The 19642-nt window shown below is 42.8% G+C and overlaps 1 protein-coding gene across 3 annotated transcripts in view; it reads right to left on the bottom strand.

Moving 5' to 3' along the window:
* GRM1 (glutamate metabotropic receptor 1) overlaps nt 1–19642 on the bottom strand; it is a 273727-nt gene that overhangs the window by 39555 nt on the left and 214530 nt on the right. For all 3 annotated transcript variants that reach the window (XM_077811781.1, XM_077811782.1, XM_077811783.1), the window contains exon 7: nt 17822–18752. In XM_077811781.1, coding sequence (XP_077667907.1) covers nt 17822–18752 — 931 coding nt within the window. The remainder of the gene's footprint in view (nt 1–17821; nt 18753–19642) is intronic.

The raw sequence follows: 19642 nt of genomic DNA, 5'->3' as shown, positions 1-19642 counted from the left end.
CTGTTCCTGTGCTGGGTTTATATAGATGCAGTGGACCAATCAGGACCCCCAGCATTCTACCAGTCAGGTTCCAGGACTGGAGTCCTCTGTTGGGGTCCAGCTTCTGCCCTACCAACTGTTAGCAGGTCACTGGGTGGAGCTTACTAGTTCCTAACAGTCCTGTGCAACAGGGTTCAAAACCTGTGGTCCCTGACATCAGCCCCTCCCCAAGGCAATGTGGGACCAGGCTTTTCAGGGTGATTTCCTGTGAGGGAAAGGGTTTTCTGTGTAGGGTTTCAAAAGTGATACAGAAACACTGGGTGAATCTTTAGAGAGTGGTATAGTTGGAGTTCAAAAGTGACTGAATTAACCTGTCACAGGATCTTAAAAGGGCCAAGCAACCAAAGTCCAGCTTGTGAGCAGGTCTGTCTGTGCAGAGGTGCTCCATGGAGAGCCATGCTTTTTGTCCTACTGCATAGGAGGGGCGTTGATGTTTATGCTGGTCTGCATGCCGCTTTTTGTCCGCTTTTCCCTTTTCCAGATGCTCCTTCACTTCTTCCTGGGCCCGACAAATCCTCTGCACCAATTCTGAGGTGGCTAGGTTGGGCAAGGTAATTGTGCAGGTAATTGTGGGTAAAATTGGGGATAGTACCCATAACTGGTTTAAAAAAAAGAGGGTTCTGACTCCTCTACGCATGATTTGTATTTTTGGTAAGCAAATTCCACATACAGGAGAATTGAGGACCACTAGTCCTGGTGATGATTGGTGTAGCATTGCAGATACTGCTCGAAAATCTGGTTGGCCCTTTGAATCTGGGAGGAGGAAAAGCAGAAGAAAGACATGTGCAGACTCCCAGCAGGTGCAGGGCCTTGTGCCAGAACTGGATCATGAACTGCAACCCTCAATTGCAGTTGATGTGCTCTATAAGGCCATGGAGGTGGACTATGTGGCTAATCCAAAGCTGGGTTGTCTTTTCAGCAGAGAGAAGGCCCATGCAAGGGATGAAGTGGGCCATTTTGGTAAAGTGGTCCACTACCATTAAAACGGTCATAAATTTGTTAGACTCTGATAATTCTATGATAAAATCTAGAGCAGTGGCTTCCCAGGGTTGAGATGGGCTGTCCAAAGGCTGGAGAAGACTACAGAGCTCATGGTGTGAGGTCTTGACGTGGGCACAAGCATCACAGGAGGCAATGAACAACTGTATGGTTCGGTGCATCTGGGGCCACCATAAGGAGCAGGATATCAGTTGTTGGGTCTTCAAGTAAGATAAATGTCCTACTAGGGGAAAATCGTGGCACAGTTGCATGACCGCAATCCTTGAGGGTCTTGGGGGCACATAAACATGGTCCCTTATGTATGTAATCCCTTCCTGGGAGTCATGTGGCTGCTTGTCAATAATAGCTTGTTCATAAGGTGGCATTTTTAAGGTAGAGGTGGAGTGTATCAATCTGAGTATATCTTGGTGATGAATTGCACTGAGAAAGTTACGGGATTTGAGAATGAGGGTTGGTTCCTGACTGGGGTTTTGGGAGGTGGTACTGAATCTTTGTGACAGAGCACCCACCTTGCCTTTTTTGGATCTGGAATGGTAGGTGATAATGAAATCAAATAATGAAAAAGGTAAGGCCCACCAAAGCTGCCGTTGGTTTAAGGCTTTTGCTCTATGTAGATATTCCAGGTTTTTGTGGTCAGTGAACATCTGGACTGGGTAACAAATTACTTCCAGGTAGTGCCACCATTCTGCAAAGATGGTTTTGTCACCAGGACTTCCTTGTCAAGTATTTCATAATTTCTTCAGGGGTGAGCTTCCTGTAGTAATAAGCACATGGGTGTAACATTTATTTGGGACCAACTCACTGGAAAGGACAGCCCTGATTGCCGTGCTGGAGGCATCAACTTCTACAGTGAAGGCAGATGTGACACTGGAGTGAGCCAATATCGGTGCTGTAGTAAAGGCCAGTTTCAGTTGATTGAATGTATGCTGGGCCTCAGGAGACCAATGGAATTGGGTGTTTTTCCTGAAGAACAGTAGTGAGGGGCATGATTTGTTTGGAAAAATTCAGGATAAATTGTTAATGACAGTTGGCAAATCCCAGGAAGCGTTGTAGGTCATGTACTGTGTGGGGAGTCAGACAGATAACCTTGGATGGCTTAGATCTTATGTGGGTCCGTCTGGATTCCTTCTGGGGATAAGATGAAGCCCAAGAACTCCATGGAAGCCTCATCGAAGGCACGCTTCTTGAGCTTGGCGTAAAGGCCATACTGCTGCAAGCATTCCAGGACAGGTTGGATGGGAGAGGTATGCTGTTCAGGATAGTCAGAGAAGATCAATATGTCATCGAGCTAGACTACTATGTACTGGCCCAACAGGTCTTGGAACACATCATTTATAAAATGCTGGGAGGTGGTTAGAGTGTTGGTCAACCCAAAAGGCACTACAAATATCTGGAAATGGCCATACTGGGTCTGGAAGGCATTCTTCCACTCATCTCCTATAATTCACACAAGGTTATACGCCCCCACCCCCCATAGGACCAACTCAGTGAAGATGCAGGCAGACCCCATGTGGTCCAGCAGGTCAGGAATCAGGGGTAGCCGGTAACAATTCCTGATAGTTATCTGATTCAATGAGCCGTAGAACACCCAGAGTCAGAAACTGCTTTTTCTTTTTGACAAACAGGTCTGGTGTGCCAGCTGGTGAGGTCGACTTGTGGATAAATCTTCAGACCAGATTCACCTGGAGGTATTCCGGGAGTGCTGTCAGCTCAGATTCTGTTATGGCATAAATTCGTCTAAACGGTATTTTGGCTCCTGGCTGCAGCTCTATTGGGCAGTCATAGTTCTGGTGTAGAGACAAGTTTTTTACAAAATTCTTCTTTTTAAAAACATCAGCGTAGTCTTTGTATATCAAGGGGAGCCCAACTGTAGGTGCAATAGAAGGTTCTGCCTGGATGATCATCCTCACTTGAATCTCTCAAGATTTGAATGCCAGGTCAGGATCTACTGATCTCTGGCAGTGCTGCTGACAAAACTCAGATGGAAAAGATTTCCTGTGCATGCCATCAAACAAGCAGGTTGTGGAGGGCCAGCCAGGAGATACTGCAGATCAGGGAAAGTGTGGAGAATGGATCACACCAGATTGTCACACTTCTCTGTGTCCCTGAATCATAGCCTCCAGGGGAGTTGTTTTGTCTGTTACAGGACCAGAAGATAAAGGAGAACTGTCAATAGTCTCTACAAGATCAAGAAGGGCCTTCATTGCAGGGGAATCTGCAGGATCTGGACTGCTGCTGCATCTATGAAGCAATCAGCTGCACCTGCGTCGATGAGGGCCCATAGGCTGGGATTCTGCAGGGGTGTGCAACTGGACTGGCACCTGCTACTGGGGGGCTCTTGGGCAGGGTTCTGGATGTGTTTCAGTCAGGACCAAAGTGTGGGAGAGCTCTCATCCCTGACTTCTTGGAATTTGTATGGGAGAGGCAGAGATTGAGTGACCTAACTCACCGCAGTAGAAGCAGCAGAAGCTGGCATTGTTGCTTCTTTTCCCTGGGGGTGAGCCGTCAATGGCCCATCTCCACCTACATTGGCTCAGGAGAGGCGTGGTGAAAAGGTCACAATACCTGGGTTGGAGCATTGCAAGTTCCCTGGTTTTGTCCTCCCTTCATTCCTGTAACTGATTCTCTATACAGATGGTACTTGTGGCACCTTAGAGACTAACCAATTTATTTGAGCATAAGCTTTCGTGAGCTACAGCTCACTTCATCGGATGCATACTGTGGAAAGTGTAGAAGATCTTTTTATACACACAAAGCATGAAAAAATACCTCCCCGCACCCCACTCTCCTGCTGGTAATAGCTTGGGGTGGGGGGAGGTATTTTTTCATGCTTTGTGTGTATAAAAAGATCTTCTACACTTTCCACAGTATGCATCCGATGAAGTGAGCTGTAGCTCACGAAAGCTTATGCTCAAATAAATTGGTTAGTCTCTAAGGTGCCACAAGTACCCCTTTTCTTTTTGCAAATACAGACTAACACGGCTGTTACTCTGAAACCTATACAGATGGTGAGATCCACGAGGGCACACAGACTCACAGGTATCTCTACCTGGGCTCATTCATCCTTGACCTCTTCTTGCAGGACCCACTGGAACTGGTACATCAGTTTGGTACTGCTGCCTCATTCCAGTTTGCATCAGCCATGAGGTGGTGGAATTGTGCAGCATAGAAGGCTGCAGTGCCCTGCCTCTTTCGGAGCTTCCTTAGGGCAGCCTCCGCCATCCAAGTTCAGTGCAGGTCACTGAATAATACAGACATGGCTTGCAGGAAGACCTTCCAGCTCAACAGTACCAGACTGTCACACTTCAAGAAGGGGGAGACCCAGTCTAATGCTGGTGACCAGGCTCGCCTTTGCATGATCAGTAGTATAGGTCCGAGGACACATCATAAAGAGGTCGCGGCACTGATTTATAAAACCCTGGAATCACTAGGGATTGTCATCAAACTGTTCTGGCAGAGGTATCAGGGAACAGAGCTGCATGAGCTGTGTCTGGAATGTGGCATTTTCTGCATGGAACTCGGTGACTTGCCCCTGCAATAGCTGGTTCTCTGAGGTCAGTCGGATGACCCATGCCTGCTGGTCTTTGTTGTCTGCCTGAAGGCAGGTGGTCCCCTTGAGCATCTGCAGTGTTCCTGAAGGGTTAGCCAGGTCCATTTTGCTGGCACCAGGCCCACTCTTGTGCCTAAGAGATCCATGCAAACTGTCACGGCTGGGTCATGGGCAGCTAGACCTAGTGATCAGAGCCGGGGGGTCCACCAGTCATGGCACAGGAGTCAAAAGTGTGCCAGGTCAGGATACCAGGAGACCAGAAGCAGAAGACAAACTTGAGAGCAGAACCACAAATCAGTAACCAGAGTCAGACCGGGTCAGGATACCCAGAGGTCAGAGGCAGAAGACAAACCACAGATCAGAACCACAAGTTGGACACCAGGGTCAAGCTGGGCTGGGATGTCAGAAGTCAAACCAGAGCAGGGTAGATCCCAGTTGCATGGACAATTTCCTGTTCCTGTGCTGGGCTTATATAGATGCTGTGGACCAATCAGGACCCCCAGCATTCTGCCAGTCAGGTTCCAAAACTGGAGTCCTCCTAGCAGGTCACTGGGTCGCAGGTTGGCACTTACTAGCTCCTAACAGTTCTCAGGACCAGCATTAGAGACCACAGGGCAAAGGAAGGGGAAGCCCTTTGGGTATTAAATGGTGTCTAAGGACTATTCTTTTTATTTATTTTACACGTGCCCAGCCAGAGTTTTGAGCGCTGCTCCATATCCCGGACATACCTGATCTGTGGTGATTTAACTGAATACTACATGTGTGAGAGAAATAAATCACCTGGTTATAACTACTGCCCTTCTCTGTTCCCCTCTTCAGGTGCACTACATCCAATTCTACTGAATCAAATGCAAATCCAAAGCTACAAAAGACAATATTGGACACAAATACATTGCTCAAATATAATGAACAATCCTGCCATATGGCCAATACAGAATGTCATTGAATTATTAAGATTCAGACTGTGTTAGTGTGTGTTTCTTTCTGTTTTTCACTTTAATTATAATGGCCCCTTTGGAAATATGTAGTTCTCTGTCTCATGGGGGTTTTAAGAATGCTTTTAAATCAATACACTGACAAGGATTGAATTGCCCAGCCAGGCTTGCTGAATTTCCCTCTTTGAAATTCAGATCACACATATGATAGAAAAGGGTAAAGGCCATTACCTGCCAAAGACAATGTGTTCAAATAAAACCATTAATGGTTTAAACTCAAGCAATTGCCTAACAATGCAAGCAAATGTGCCACTGTTCAGGGATAGATATTTGGCACTTAAACCTTCAATTATCCTTGTGAAAATGCAAGATGCTTTTCTCGCAAATATTGCAGCCACAGAAATGGATAAAATAAAACACTGAACACAGAATTTTAGAGTGACAAGAGACAGTGCTGAAGATACATGGTAGCAGGGAATGAGTCCAATTAGAAAACAAAGCAAACTATCCATCTATTTAAAACTAAAAGAAAAGGAGTCCTTGTGGCACCTTAGAGACTAACCAATTTATTTGAGCATGAGCTTTCGTGAGCTACAGCTCACTATGAAGTGAGCTGTAGCTCACGAAAGCTCATGCTCAAATAAATTGGTTAGTCTCTAAGGTGCCACAAGGACTCCTTTTCTTTTTGCGAATACAGACTAACACGGCTGTTACTCTGAAACCTATTTAAAACTGTGGGACTTAGGAACAAAAGATCTACATACAACATAAAAGAACGTGAGGCAGCATAATGTGGACATAATGCGGGTCAGCACCTGGCTGTTAGCGTTATTGCTGAGACCGCAGCCAGCCATGATAACCAATATTATCTCATTGTTTCCTGGTACTCCCCTGTCTCTTGTCTTATACTTAGATAGTAAGCTCTTTGGAGCAGGGATTGTGTTTCTGGTCTGTTCATATAGCTCCTAGTACAAGGGGATCCTGCTGCATGACCAGAGCTCTGAGGTGCTACCATAATATAAATAATACTTAATGGTGGGATCAGGCACAAAAATCTTGCTAATTCTTTCTTTTTTTTTTAAATCAATTTGTTCTTTAACTCTTTCCGTTTTGATTTTTACCTTGTGTCCTTCGTATTCCTACTCTTCTTTCCAGGATCCTTTTACATCACCCTCCTCAAAGAACCCATGTCACAGTGACCCTGCCTTCCCTGTTGAGCATTAATAGGGTGTGCATGAAGACTAAGCACAGTTTATCGCCCTAAATTATAAGATAGCAAACATGAGACTTAAGGATCTTAATTCTATTAGTACTTGCCTTCAGACTAAGTATTTTCCAGTGGCTGTAACTGCTGAAATAAAGAGTTGCCTTATTGTGTTTGCAGTTACTACAGTATATAAGAAATTTACCCAAGTGCATTGATTTTCCAAATTGCAAAGCAGGCCAACTTACCATTTCATATAAGATGCAAGGATCTGTACTGAACTGGCATAGCAATAAAAATCTATGCAAAGCACTAATCTATATAGAAACCCTTTAAAGATAACTCAGAGGCTGTTGATTAAATTATAGTCTAGGGCCACAGAAAACACTTGAAAATATATCATAGGCATATCAAGGTTGGAACAATGTTATAGGGCACTGGATTGGTATTTAAGAAAATAACCATTTTTAATACAGTGTGTACCCTATTCAGATTGATCAACACTGTCCCTTATATCCTCCTCTTTCAACTGATTATAACTGTAGCCATTCAGACTGAAATTTTTTATGCCTGGATGTGTCAGGCTGATTATTTTTTTTTAAGTTTGATCAAAACTGGGTCAGCAGTCTTCAAGAATGATAATGCAAAAATAGGTAGTTTTGGCTATTTAAAAAAAGGTTTCTATCTTAAAAAAAAAAATAACCAAAACCATAGTATATAGATGGTTTGGTGTAGGAACTTGAAAAACAAAAAGGGGAATAGCCCTGAGATGTCTTTTGCTGTATCTATGAAATTCAACCCAATTTTGACCAAGTTACAAGTTGTAGAAAATTTTAATTTGCATATTGAGCTTATTAGGCACTTGATCATTGTTTCTGGAAGTCTAAACTCTAGCTGCACACTCTGCTTCATGTCACCCACCCATAGAATCTTTTATTTATGAGCCAGCCACCTGAGTACATGCATAGGACCTTGGACAGGGCTCCACTCGGGCTGCTAACCTGAGCCACTGTGCCCACACTGCTATTTTTAGCATGCTACATCCAGCAGAGCTGGCATGTGTACCTCTACTCCGCTGCATTATAGACATAACCTACATCCCTAAGCAATCCCACTGAAGCCAATGGGACTTTCCTTGGAGTAAGTTACTAATCGGCATGAGCAAGCGTATCAAAATCTGCCCTCAGTGTTTATACACACACAACAGTGACAATATTTGCTGTTGATGATTTACATTTGCTACCATTCCTTTGTGTATCTGGCTGCAGAAAATAGCAGGGACTGTGAGAGGCTTTTGTAACTGGTGAGGAACTAATACAATATGTTAAGAAAACAAGTAAAAGCAGTTGTTTTAGACAAACTATTGAAATACTAAAAACAACACCACATTGCCTAGCAGAAGGTGGGAGAGAGGGAGAAGAGGTTTCAATTACAAATAAATAAAGCTGGAAAACAGCAGGAGAGGTTGTTCCATTGTTTGCTGTGGATTCCTGGCCACACTGCATTCCTTGATGGTTGGCCTTCAAATCAGTCATAGTTCAGATTTTGGCTTAAATCTTATCTGTGAAATTAAATGTTTATGTACTATGATTTACAATGCATAGAAATGGTGCCTATCCTGGGGGCTTTATCATAAATTTAAAATCAACCCCAGAAGATTGAGGCAGCAGCTATGTCTCACCACAAAACTAGAAACTAACCAAGCAGAGACAAAATCCAAACCCAAAATCAAACCTATTGAATAACCGCTTCTGTCTCCATCCCAAAATACTGGGTAAAGAGATGGATCTTGCAGCATGCCCCATTGTCTATTTTGAGCCAAAGGGAGTGTGTTGGGGGTGTGTGGGGTGGGGGGAGGAAGAGGAGACAGGTTAGTAGGTTGTGGGGAGCAAGTTTAGTAGGTGCCATAGCTAAGGGCTCTGTCAGCAGTTCCCCCTCTTTTACACTTAGTGGATTCCAGGCAGTTTCTCATGTAGGTAGGTCCCTAACCATTTGGGGGTTTATAGGTCATTAAACATAATCCAGAAATCAACAGGCAGCCAATGAAGTTCATGAAGTACTGGTGTGCTCCCACTGAGATAAACCACGTGCTAAGCAAGCCCCTACATTCTGCATGCGCTTTAGTCTTGGAGTTGATTTAAAATGATGCAGATCACATTGCCATGGTCTCATCTTGAGGTGACACCCATATCCAAAAGAAAAAGGCATAATCTCACAGTCAGACAGAGATGGCCTTCCTAGAAACAACTGCTATACAATTATCTAATACCAGCTGGGATCCCATAATATCCCCAGACTCAAAAATAAAAGGTCATGCACATCCTCAATGTAAGAAGCAGGTGCGATCTTAGCCATATCTCCCAGTTGTTCTCCCCAACCTGTCCATATTATCTCAGTCTTATCTGGATTGAGCATCGGACAACAGCTGTCAACCGTGTCTCAGTCTCAATCAGGCAACTCTTGGGTTGGATGAGATAAATATCCAGAGTGGGGTGTCATTGGCATAGTGAAAATCCTAAAGCCAATGCCTCCTCACTCAGCCTCCCAATAGCCCCAGGTGTGGTCTGAACAGAGCAGGGACAAGATGGAACTGTGTAGGATCCTACATGTTAGCATCCTTGGGGATGATAAACAACAAACTAACACCATCCTTCGGAATGCTCATCAGGGAGGCCACAGAGTCAGCCCAAGATTACTCCCATCCACTTGTGAGTCAATAAAGATGCCACAATCAATGGTATCAAGGCAGCTGATAATTTTAGCTGTCCTAGCATGGACACCCAATCTTCTTTCACTGCCCAGAGGAGTGCAGTCTGTTCTGTACCCATGTCTGTATCTGGAGTGACAAGGGTGAAGGACTTGTGAACCATCTAGGACCTGTGCTCTGTGAGCTGTCTCCCCATAACCTTCTCTATAATCCCAACCAAAAAAGGGACATTGGCTATTAGATGGTGGCTAGCCAGACTGTCAGTGTCAACTGATGAGTTCCTGAGCTACAGCCTCACAACCTCTAAAGAAAGGGAGGGCAAGTTGTCAGCCTACAAAAAAGCTCTGACCATCTTCGTCAGCAATGGACCAATTCTTCTCTGCTGGCCTTCACCAGCTAGGAAGGACACACATCGAAATGAAGGTTGTGCAGTGAAGTGCTCCCAAATAGGGCTGGCGGAAAACAAGAATTCTGTTTCACAAAAAAAATCAAGTTTTGACATTTGGTTCTGTTCTGATGCAATACAGCCCACCCCAGAAACAGCCAGCAGCCTGGGGTTAAGGCACTCAGCTGGGATAAGGGAGAACCAGGTTCAAGCACCTGCTCTGAATCATGTAGATCCCCCTTCTTAAAATGCCTCTATTAGTTCTGATGAAATTTTAGTTGGGAAGGTTTCTGAGATCCAGGATGGAATTATTGTTCAAAACCAGAGGGATACAGACTCACGCCACAACAGCCAATGGTTAGAGCCACTTACCTGGGATTTGGATCAGGGACTTGAACCCAGGATTCCCAAATCCTAACCATTGGGCTATCTTAGGGCAAAATGCTTTCTCACACATGCAGTGATGATCTGGGAAATCTGTCTATGGACAATTTATGAATTCCAGTTTGGTTTTATGGATTATATGCAGCCTTATGATTATACTATGTGTTGCCTCATGCTTCTTGTGCTAACAGACAGGAGAGTGTTGCCTATATGTCTACTTATGAATAGGCTGGTCATTGAAGACTATCAACACATGAATAGATATTACCTGGGGAGAACAAAGGAGTGACTGCATCCTACATAAAGTGAGTTTTCTCAAACTTCTCTGCATGGGGGTGCTGGGGTTCAGAGGAAAGGAATTTCCCCAGAAGCAGAAAAAAAACAAGGCATTAGTGGTGGAATTTTAAATGGAGAGGGATTCACAGAGACAAAAGGAAGCCTTGGAAGGAGAGAGGACCATACTTTTGTGGCAGATGAATCCTTTTTAACTGCAGGATCTCCTGAGGAAGAAAGAAGCGGGCTGTAGAGGAGATACACATGGATTCTCCTCTGAATCATATAGTGTGTGCGGGGGGCATCATGGACTTCTTATAGGACTCTGACCTAAGCCAAAAGAATGCTCAAGAGTAGTAAGAAAAATGAAGCAGGGAAATTCATATAGGTGTTTTATTGTTTTGTCTCGATCTGTATATTTCTTGTTCTGTCTACAGTAAAGAGCAAATTAGGTGAGTGGTAGACAACATGGATGTGATCAACTTAATGTACCCTCTCTGCACACACGCACATCACATATCATTTGAAAAAGTTTATTTATGTCTATTTTAAGATAAAGTATGATGTGGAGCTATCAAGTGGTGCTGTTACCATAGAAACAGGGATAAACTGACAACATCAACACGTTAAAATGACCAGTTTGAAATATTGCATTCTTTTCTGTTAGTTTAATGACTCTATATATTATTTCAAGACATACAACTGTATTTCTTTGTGACCTCGTAAGAATGGCCATACTGGGTCAGACCCATGGCCCATCTAGCACAATATCCTGTCTTCTGACAGTGGCCAGTACCAGATGCTTCAAAGGGAATGAATAGAATAGGGCAAATTTTGAGTGATCCATCCCATGTCGTCTAGTCCCAGCTTCCAGAAGTTGGAGGTTTAGGGACATCTGGAGAATGAGGTTGCATGCCTGAACATGTTGGCTAATAGCCATTGATGGACCTATCCTCAGAGCCATCACAACAACAATATAAAGGGCAAAACAAAAATTTAACAAATTTCTACAGGTGTCATTGAAATGTAATAGCGCTGGTGATCTTGGTAGTCAAGACCTTGGTAGTAATGATCATCTTGTTCATCACTATGATCTCTCTCAATAACACATGGGTTACCACAGTCTTCATTGTCTTGGCATGTACATAGTTCTGTGCAGGGAAGATTGTTCTGACTACAGACACAGTTGATTGTGTAGTGAACCCTACTGGTATAGGAACAAATAAGGTCTCATAGAAGTTCAGATGCCTTTGGTCCCTTGAAGTATACAGTTCATCATCTGCATTTTTTCCATCCAGATTGTAATGGTGATCCAATATCTGGTTTACCTATGTGCAAAGACATCCAAATCTTTGTTTTCCAAGAGGCTCTTCTGATATGCTCTTCAAAACTGTTCTCACTTGGGATTTTGGCCAGTGCCTTGTCCTTTTTGATGGTTAGATTGAGGCACAAGCAATTCAGGTCTCTGTGGGTTTCCTTTTGTCTCTCACTTTCTCTCCCAACTTCCTTGCTGCAGAAACTGCAGCTTGTCCATCACTCTCTCCCAATTTGGGAAGATCTCTGAAATGGTAAGCTCCTTTTGGTTTGACTTTAAACAGAGATTTTTTTCCCCCATGCCAAATAGGGATGACACAGAATAATTCCATGTTAATGTATGTACATCATATGCTACAGAAGTCAGGAGTGCATCATAAATTGCATGCACAGGTATGAAGCGACGCTTCTGCGGGAATTGATGACTGTTTCAATCCACATGTCATCTGTGTGTTTCATTTTTGGAAAGTAATGAACAACAAGGATCAAAACATCTGTATTGGTCAACCTAGTTACTTTTGTTCTTTTGATAGCAAGAGACCCAAAGCCATACTGGCACACACAGCACGCAGAAACATCTTTGTGTACTGTACAAGCCTTGGACTTCTTCAGCACCTCTACTGGTGATGGACTTTCTTATTTCACCACTGGAAAAGCCTCCAGCAAGGAGTGTCTGTGTTGGACGCTCTCAGGGGCATTTTCAACCATATATTCAGAGAAGAATTTTATAAGTGACTGCTTGTTGGATGCCATGTTAGAAACTTTTCCCATGGAGGCACAGGGCATCTACTAGCCACCTGGTATTTCTTGCATTCAGCCTTAGATCCTGTCCATCACTGTCTTTCTGTAGTTTTCACAGAGTTCTCGTTGTTGTTCCTGTCAAAAACTTTGATTACAGAATTGACTTTGTCAAATCCTTTTAAGATCTGCCTCAAGTACTCAGCAGCCAATTCATCGAATGTGAGGAATTTGTCTCCAGCCATCATACATATAACAGTCATGGCATCCCTGATGTACACTGTGGTTTCTTTGTTGCACGCTCATAACTCGAGGATTCTTTCAGCTTGAGTTTCCAGCTGATGTCTGAATTCTGCTCTGTCTGTTCTTCTCATTGTTCCATCAGCATGGAAGAGGGACACAAGCACAGGTCCTATAGGATGACTAAGAACAGTTGCAACTGGAATATTACCTCTGCATCGTGCTAAATCCAGGGCTCTGTGGAAAACATTTTCTGGATTGATAGCTGCTGTGATTGTCCCTTCCTTAAATTTGATCATCTTGGCCATGTCAACAAAGGTTTTGATGCGATTTCTTGACTGGGCTGAAGATGCTACATGTCCCATCAGAATCAAATGCACCTCTCATAAATCTCTTCATTTCTTCTTCAACAACATCTATTTTCAGTAAAGACACCTGACGTTACACATAGTCTAGTAGGTATGTTGATAAGCATCTCTGATTGTGATTCACGGTCAGGTGGGTTTGCCATATTATTGATGACATGGTTGGTGAGAGCTGTAACATGCTCCTAATCCCTTTTTAGTGCAGAGGCAAGAACATGTTTGTGTACTTTGTCTTAACTACTTCTTGTCAGGCCACTTCCTTCTCTCACAGTTTTTGTATGTACATAATATGAAGCTGTGTAGTGTCATCTCTAACGCTAATATGGATCTGTGCATAAGGGTCACTGAATTAAAAAGCTAGTTTCTAGAATATTTCAAAGGTACTGGTAGTGCATGCCTAGGTAATTACAACTTAAAACCTTTCACTAGGTAGACTAGATGCTACACTGTATGTACAAAACCTTATGGAGAAGCATTACATTAGGAATTCACATACATTTATATCTATCGCCTTGCAGTACAAATTATGAGCACACAATCTACTGCTACTAATGCACAACCTTCAGTGTGAGACTGATCTGATCAGCAAATTTCAGCTGAAAATAGAGAGAACTATTATAATAACTAGTGAGATACTTTGACAATTAAGAATATGCAATGTGAAGACACTTCATCTTAGTATTTTGGAAAATGTTGATATTTGCCATTTCTGCCACATGCTAAACAGCTTCATCATTTCTGGGGGAAAAAATACCCGCTCATGCAAAATGAATAAAAATCTTTGAATACATTGTTGTTTGGTAACTTTCACCAATAACCATCATATGAAGGGGTTGAAATGAACTTAAAAAGCAAAAAATGTAGTCTCAGTCAGCAATGTTTCTGGAACTGTGCAAAAATGACTTTCATTTTGGGTACCATTGTTTCACCTCACCTATGGATTTATGGCACTGCATTATACCTCATCTAAATGTACATAAAATAAGTTTTCAAATGGTTAGGGTGTGTGTAGGGTGGGTATATTAAACTCCAAAAATATGGCCCTTTTGGGAGAATTGCCACATATCTAAGTGGTTTTGGAGCCTTTGGCAAAGTCTGCATGCTATGTGCATCAACTATCACCTGTCCCTGGAGAGATGAGCAGTACACCACAGTGCCTAAAAGGTTGGAGGTCTGGAAAAGGATGTGCTTAAGCAACTGAAGAGTCTGGGGGAGCCACCACTAGCCAGAGGTCCTAGGCAGGTGGCTCACATCAGCTCTGATAAGAAGGTGCTAGATAGAGGATCTGCATCCCGAAAGCCTGCCTAGATAACCAAAGCCAGAGAGTCTCCCAGGGCTTTGCTCAGATTTACAAAACTTAAAAACCCACAGGTCCACCATGTTGGGACCCAAACACAGCAGCAATCTGTCCAGAGGGAACATTCTCTCCCCTTCCCCCATTCCATCCTGGGCCTGAGAAGCCTTCCTATCAAAACCAGATCTGTTTCTGCCAAAAGTTTAGATTTTGGTGAAACAGCATTTTCTGAATACGCTTTTCATTTTGATGAAAAGTTCCCAGTCAACTCTACTCTCAACACCTCCTGAACTTCAGCGAGAGCCAATAGGCTAAACTCAGCCAGGGAGAGACAGTGCTCATCTCCTCCAGATCCCATGTTGTAACCCATCAGAAGCAGACAGCTCAGGTGAAATTAGCGAAGGCAATATGCCTTTCTTTTTTGATGAAGAAGATGAAGATCATTATTATGCAATTTGCCCTGGAGAGCTCAATTCAGCTGTAACATCTGGTTGTCAGTGATGTTTTCCCCTATGTGGTGTGGAAACCTTGGTTTAACCTGGCTTATATCAGTTTAACTTGCACCCGTAAATTATAATCAGTTTTACACCAGCGTAAGTGTTTTCAAAGGTAAACTTGCATCAATTTGACTAAATTGTTTTAAAGCCAATTTAAGTTAAACCAGTGCAAATTCTATGTGTGGACAAATCCTAAGAGGTGTAAGGGAATTGGACCTGATTGGATTAGTAGCGGGAAAAGACAATGAGAAAAAACAGAAGGCTGAAAACAAATGGGGAAGAGGGGAGACAACAAGTAAACAAGAAGAAAGACTGTGGAAAGAAACTGGGATAAAAATCCCTCAGAAAGAGTGCAGCTCACCATTTCCAAGCAGCAAGCATGGCCTCCCAAGAAAGGCATGTACAGCATCAAGAAGCAGAGTAACATGACCAATGGAAAAAGGTCTGCACACCAGAGCAAAGAGGGGAAAAGCTGAAAATAAAACCCTGAAATTGGAAAGGCAAACAGAAGAGCTGGAAGGAAGCCAGGGTGCAATTCCTTTGGGCATTAAATATGCTTGTACACTGCATTTATATTTCAAACATTTTTTCAAGCTAGATTTCAGATTCAAAGCCTTCAGCAAATTCAGCTTCTTCCCTCCTGGATTTCATCAGCAGCAATCTCAGTGTCTGCCTGCATCTTCTCCCCACTGTCCCTGCAAGCTTTGAAAATGGATCCTACTGGGGGCTTGAGCAGCCTCCATAATCCTGAGGCTACCGTCTATGATGCCCCATCTTCTCGCTACCAAAACCTTCTTGTATGCAACGCTATTATGTCCTATATTTGGAGACAGAGGTCTGCAGAAGTTTCTCTCTCTGCAAGGAAGCCTGTAATACTCCCTCTTCTGTGCTAACATAAATGAAGCAGACAACAGCAGCCAATCAAGAGGTTGAATTCTGGTGTGTAAAAGATCCAGAAACCTAACAACCCACAAAATACAGAAGGCATATTAACGATTAATGAACATTTAGTTCAGAACATAGTTTAAAAGTGCTATGAAGACTTTTTGTTCAATACAACTAAACACATGCTGGGTAGAAAGGAACTAAATGTCAAGAGATACTTATTAAAATATATGCAACAAACAAAATTGGTAGAGCTTAGCTGAGTTTTCTATCATTTTTATAAAGTACAAATGCAGTTCAGAAAGCTGTTTTCTAATGAGGAGAAATGTTCTTGTATTATATGCTTTGTTCTAAATTTACTTCATAAACTGTGAATATAATTCTGTTCAAAATATAAATTTCTTCTCCTTCCTTTAAAACTATAAAGCCTCAGCAGATTCAACTATTCTATTCAGCTAGAAAAAAGGTCAACTAAGCACAATAAAGAACTAAATTGCTAAGCTTGTTCATGGTGCAAAACACACAATAGGCCTCTTCTGGCAGCCTGAGCCAAAGATTAGATAGTAGAGCCAACAAATGAAATAAACTGTTCTCTTGGAGAGATCTAAGGCCCAATATATCTTCCACTGAATCAGTGGAAGTTGGATCACCATATCTACCTATCTTCAAGGAACACAAGTCTACGACTTACAATGGTCAATATTTTGATACTATATTACCATCCAGAACATATTTCACTCAAAGATGGTCTCTCAGAAATGTACTGCTATTCATAGTTCTTTCTTTGCATCAGCTTAGGACTTGGTGTGTGTACTCCTATTGCTTCCTCCTTGACTGAGTTGTGTATTCCCACTGTTTATGCTTGCCTTTTATTCCACCCCCGGCCTTCTGATAAATTAAAGAGTAATGTAGTAGGAAAGCAAAATTGATCACAGCAAGGGTTTTATGTCATCTTAGTTGTATCCCCCTTGCATCTCAGAGAGATATGAAAATGGCTCCTGTGCAAAATGAAGTGAAACCAACATGAAGGACTTCAACAAACTATTGACGATTCAGCATAGACAAATGGATTGAACTTAACTGAATTTTGATGCTACTAAAGAGCTCTGAAATGTGGACTCCACCTCCTTTGGTTCCTATTTTTTTACATTTTGATCACAACTCCGATACCAGTGCTCTCAGCTTGTGTCTAGTACTCTGATGCTTCTTTACAGACCTATGGTACTATTAAAGAAATAGGAAAATAAAGTATGCTAATGTTCAGACAGCTACTCACAGGGAGTCGTTGCTTGAAATGACATTTCTCTCTCTCTCTCTCTCTTTTTCTGTCCTGTAGCTTAGTTATATATATTCAAGCAGGTTACAAATGCAGAACTGTCATCATGATCATTCAATCCTTTGAAGCAAACTCTACCACTGGGAACAAAGACTACTCAAACTAACAGTGCCAATTATTAAAAAAAATATTGCTCACAATTAAATTAAATAAAGAACACACAATCGGGGGGGGGGGAGTGCAGTTTGATGACAATCACGAACAGAGTTTCACAAAAGGCTACCCTGTGAATGAATGAAAGACCCTGTACTTTCACGTACAGACTCCAGTGGCCATTTGACAGATATGCGTGATTGATAATCAGTCACCCACAGATTTCTGGTCCACTTTTTGGGCGAGGGTGGGGGAAATACACTTGCACCTCAGTTTGGGCAATAATACAGTGCACTTCAAATGGGCATGCACTGAAAGATGAGAAGCTGAAAGAGAGAGCTTTGGTTACTCTTCTGCAGAATGACCTGCACCAAAGGGGAATTACCTCAAAGCTACCTTCACAATGGAGAACCTGATAGGGTAGCTGACTATTCTAGATCTACCCCAGCCCTACCCTCATTACCACAGAAAAGATGAAATAGCATTACATACCTTATTACAAATACAACAATCTACTGTAGGTCGAAAGAGAACAGGCAAAAGAGACAGACAGACATGTACGTACACACAACCAATTACTCACTTTGGATTTCCAGCACCCGGCTTCTTTCTTCGGAATATGCTGAGGAATGTGTTGGACCTACAAGGAGCCTTGCCATCCCCAACGTGCATACGCACCACATCTGAGGTGGTGAAGGCACTGCGGACATTCCTCTCGGGCTTGGCGATGATGATGTACATCTTGGGAGTGAACATGCACCCCAGGGCCACTGTCACACTGAGGCTCACTGCAAAGCAGGTGGTGATGATCTTGTAGTTGCTCCCAAAATAAATAGGCACAAAGGCCAGCCAGATGATACAGGTGGTGTACATGGTGAAGGCAATGTACTTGGCCTCATTAAAATTGGCGGGCACATTGCGAGTCTTGAAGGCATAATAAGTGCAGCTCATAATAAGGAGTCCATTGTAGCCCACTGGGGCCACCACACCCAGGTTGCTGGTGTTGCAGATCAGGAAGACTTCCTTGATGCTGGGGTAGGAGAGAATTGGCATAGGGGGCTCCATGATGATCAGTGTGACCACCAGTGTGAGCTGCACACTGATCAAAATGGAGGCGATGACCACCTGTGCCCAAGCACTCATGAAGTGTGGCTTGCGGGTACAAATCTTCTTCTTGCTCCCCGCCAGGATGCGTGCAATGCGGTTGGTTTTGGTCACAAGGGCAGAGTAGCACATGGCAGAGGAGAGGCCCACCAGAAGGCGCTGGAGGTAGCAGGAAATGACGGTGGGCTTAGCTATAAGGGTGAAGGGGCAGATATAACCCAGAAAGATGCCAGCAAGTATAATGTAGCAGAGCTCCCGGCTGGAGGATTTGACAACAGGGGTGTCCCTGTAGAGCACAAAGATAAGGGTGACAAACATGGTGACCAGAATCCCCAGGCAGGAGAAGACCACAGCCACTATAGACTCTATATTGCTCCACTGGAGATACTTTACAGTGATGGGTTCACAGCCTGCAGTATATAGAAAAGAAACAAAGTGTTAGAAAGGTACCTGTGAGAAGGATAAACTGCTTTTCTGAATCCCAAACTAAAATACGAACATCAGTGTAAGCTGGTGTGGAATGGATTATTATACTCATTTTACAGATGACTTATCTAAAGCACAGAAAGGTTAAGATTAAATAAATTAAAAAGCATCCATTAATTTGAGGTGTCCTTATTGCACTGGACACCCAAAAACAGAAAGTCCAGAATCAGTGGACTGTTTTTACAATTTTTGTTTAATTGACTTTCCCAGGGGGACGGAACAATTGAGAGGCAGAGTTGTGAACAAGTCCTTGCTGCTAAGACCAGCACCCTCACCCTAACTAAAACAACAGTGAAGTGCTGGTTATCAACAGTTTTGGGCAGGGATTGGCAGATCGCATGGGAAGTTCAAGGCTTTCAAACTTTGCAAACTATTTTGTGTGTTTGCAAAACTAATGTAATTTAAACTCACGTATTTTTCAAGGGGTGGTTTTATAAGAAAAAATAGAGGCAAGCCTATTTATCTGGGATAGAAACCCCACTAAAAGCTAGACTGGAACAACTGGATACCCCTATATGATAGATAGATAGATATGTAACCATGTGTGTATATATATGTATGACATATATGCATATTTTCATTAAAATGTTTGTTTGTCTTATTGCTTCTTGTGTATTTACACTTTTCCAGATCTTGGCTCCTTTTTCTCTTTATGTTTTCATTAGATTTTTTCTCTTTATACTCCTTCACACAGTCTCCTCTAACTATAACAGGAATTCAATGACATCAAAGTCAAATCCACAATGTATGCGTGTATCTGAAAATAGGCATGAAGGATATCACCTATTCCTAGTAAAATAGAAGTAGCTATAAG

This window comes from Eretmochelys imbricata, chromosome 3, assembly GCF_965152235.1.
Source record: "Eretmochelys imbricata isolate rEreImb1 chromosome 3, rEreImb1.hap1, whole genome shotgun sequence".
NCBI classification, from domain to species: Eukaryota; Metazoa; Chordata; order Testudines; family Cheloniidae; genus Eretmochelys; species Eretmochelys imbricata.
This window is presented reverse-complemented; position numbering and strand designations above follow the sequence as displayed.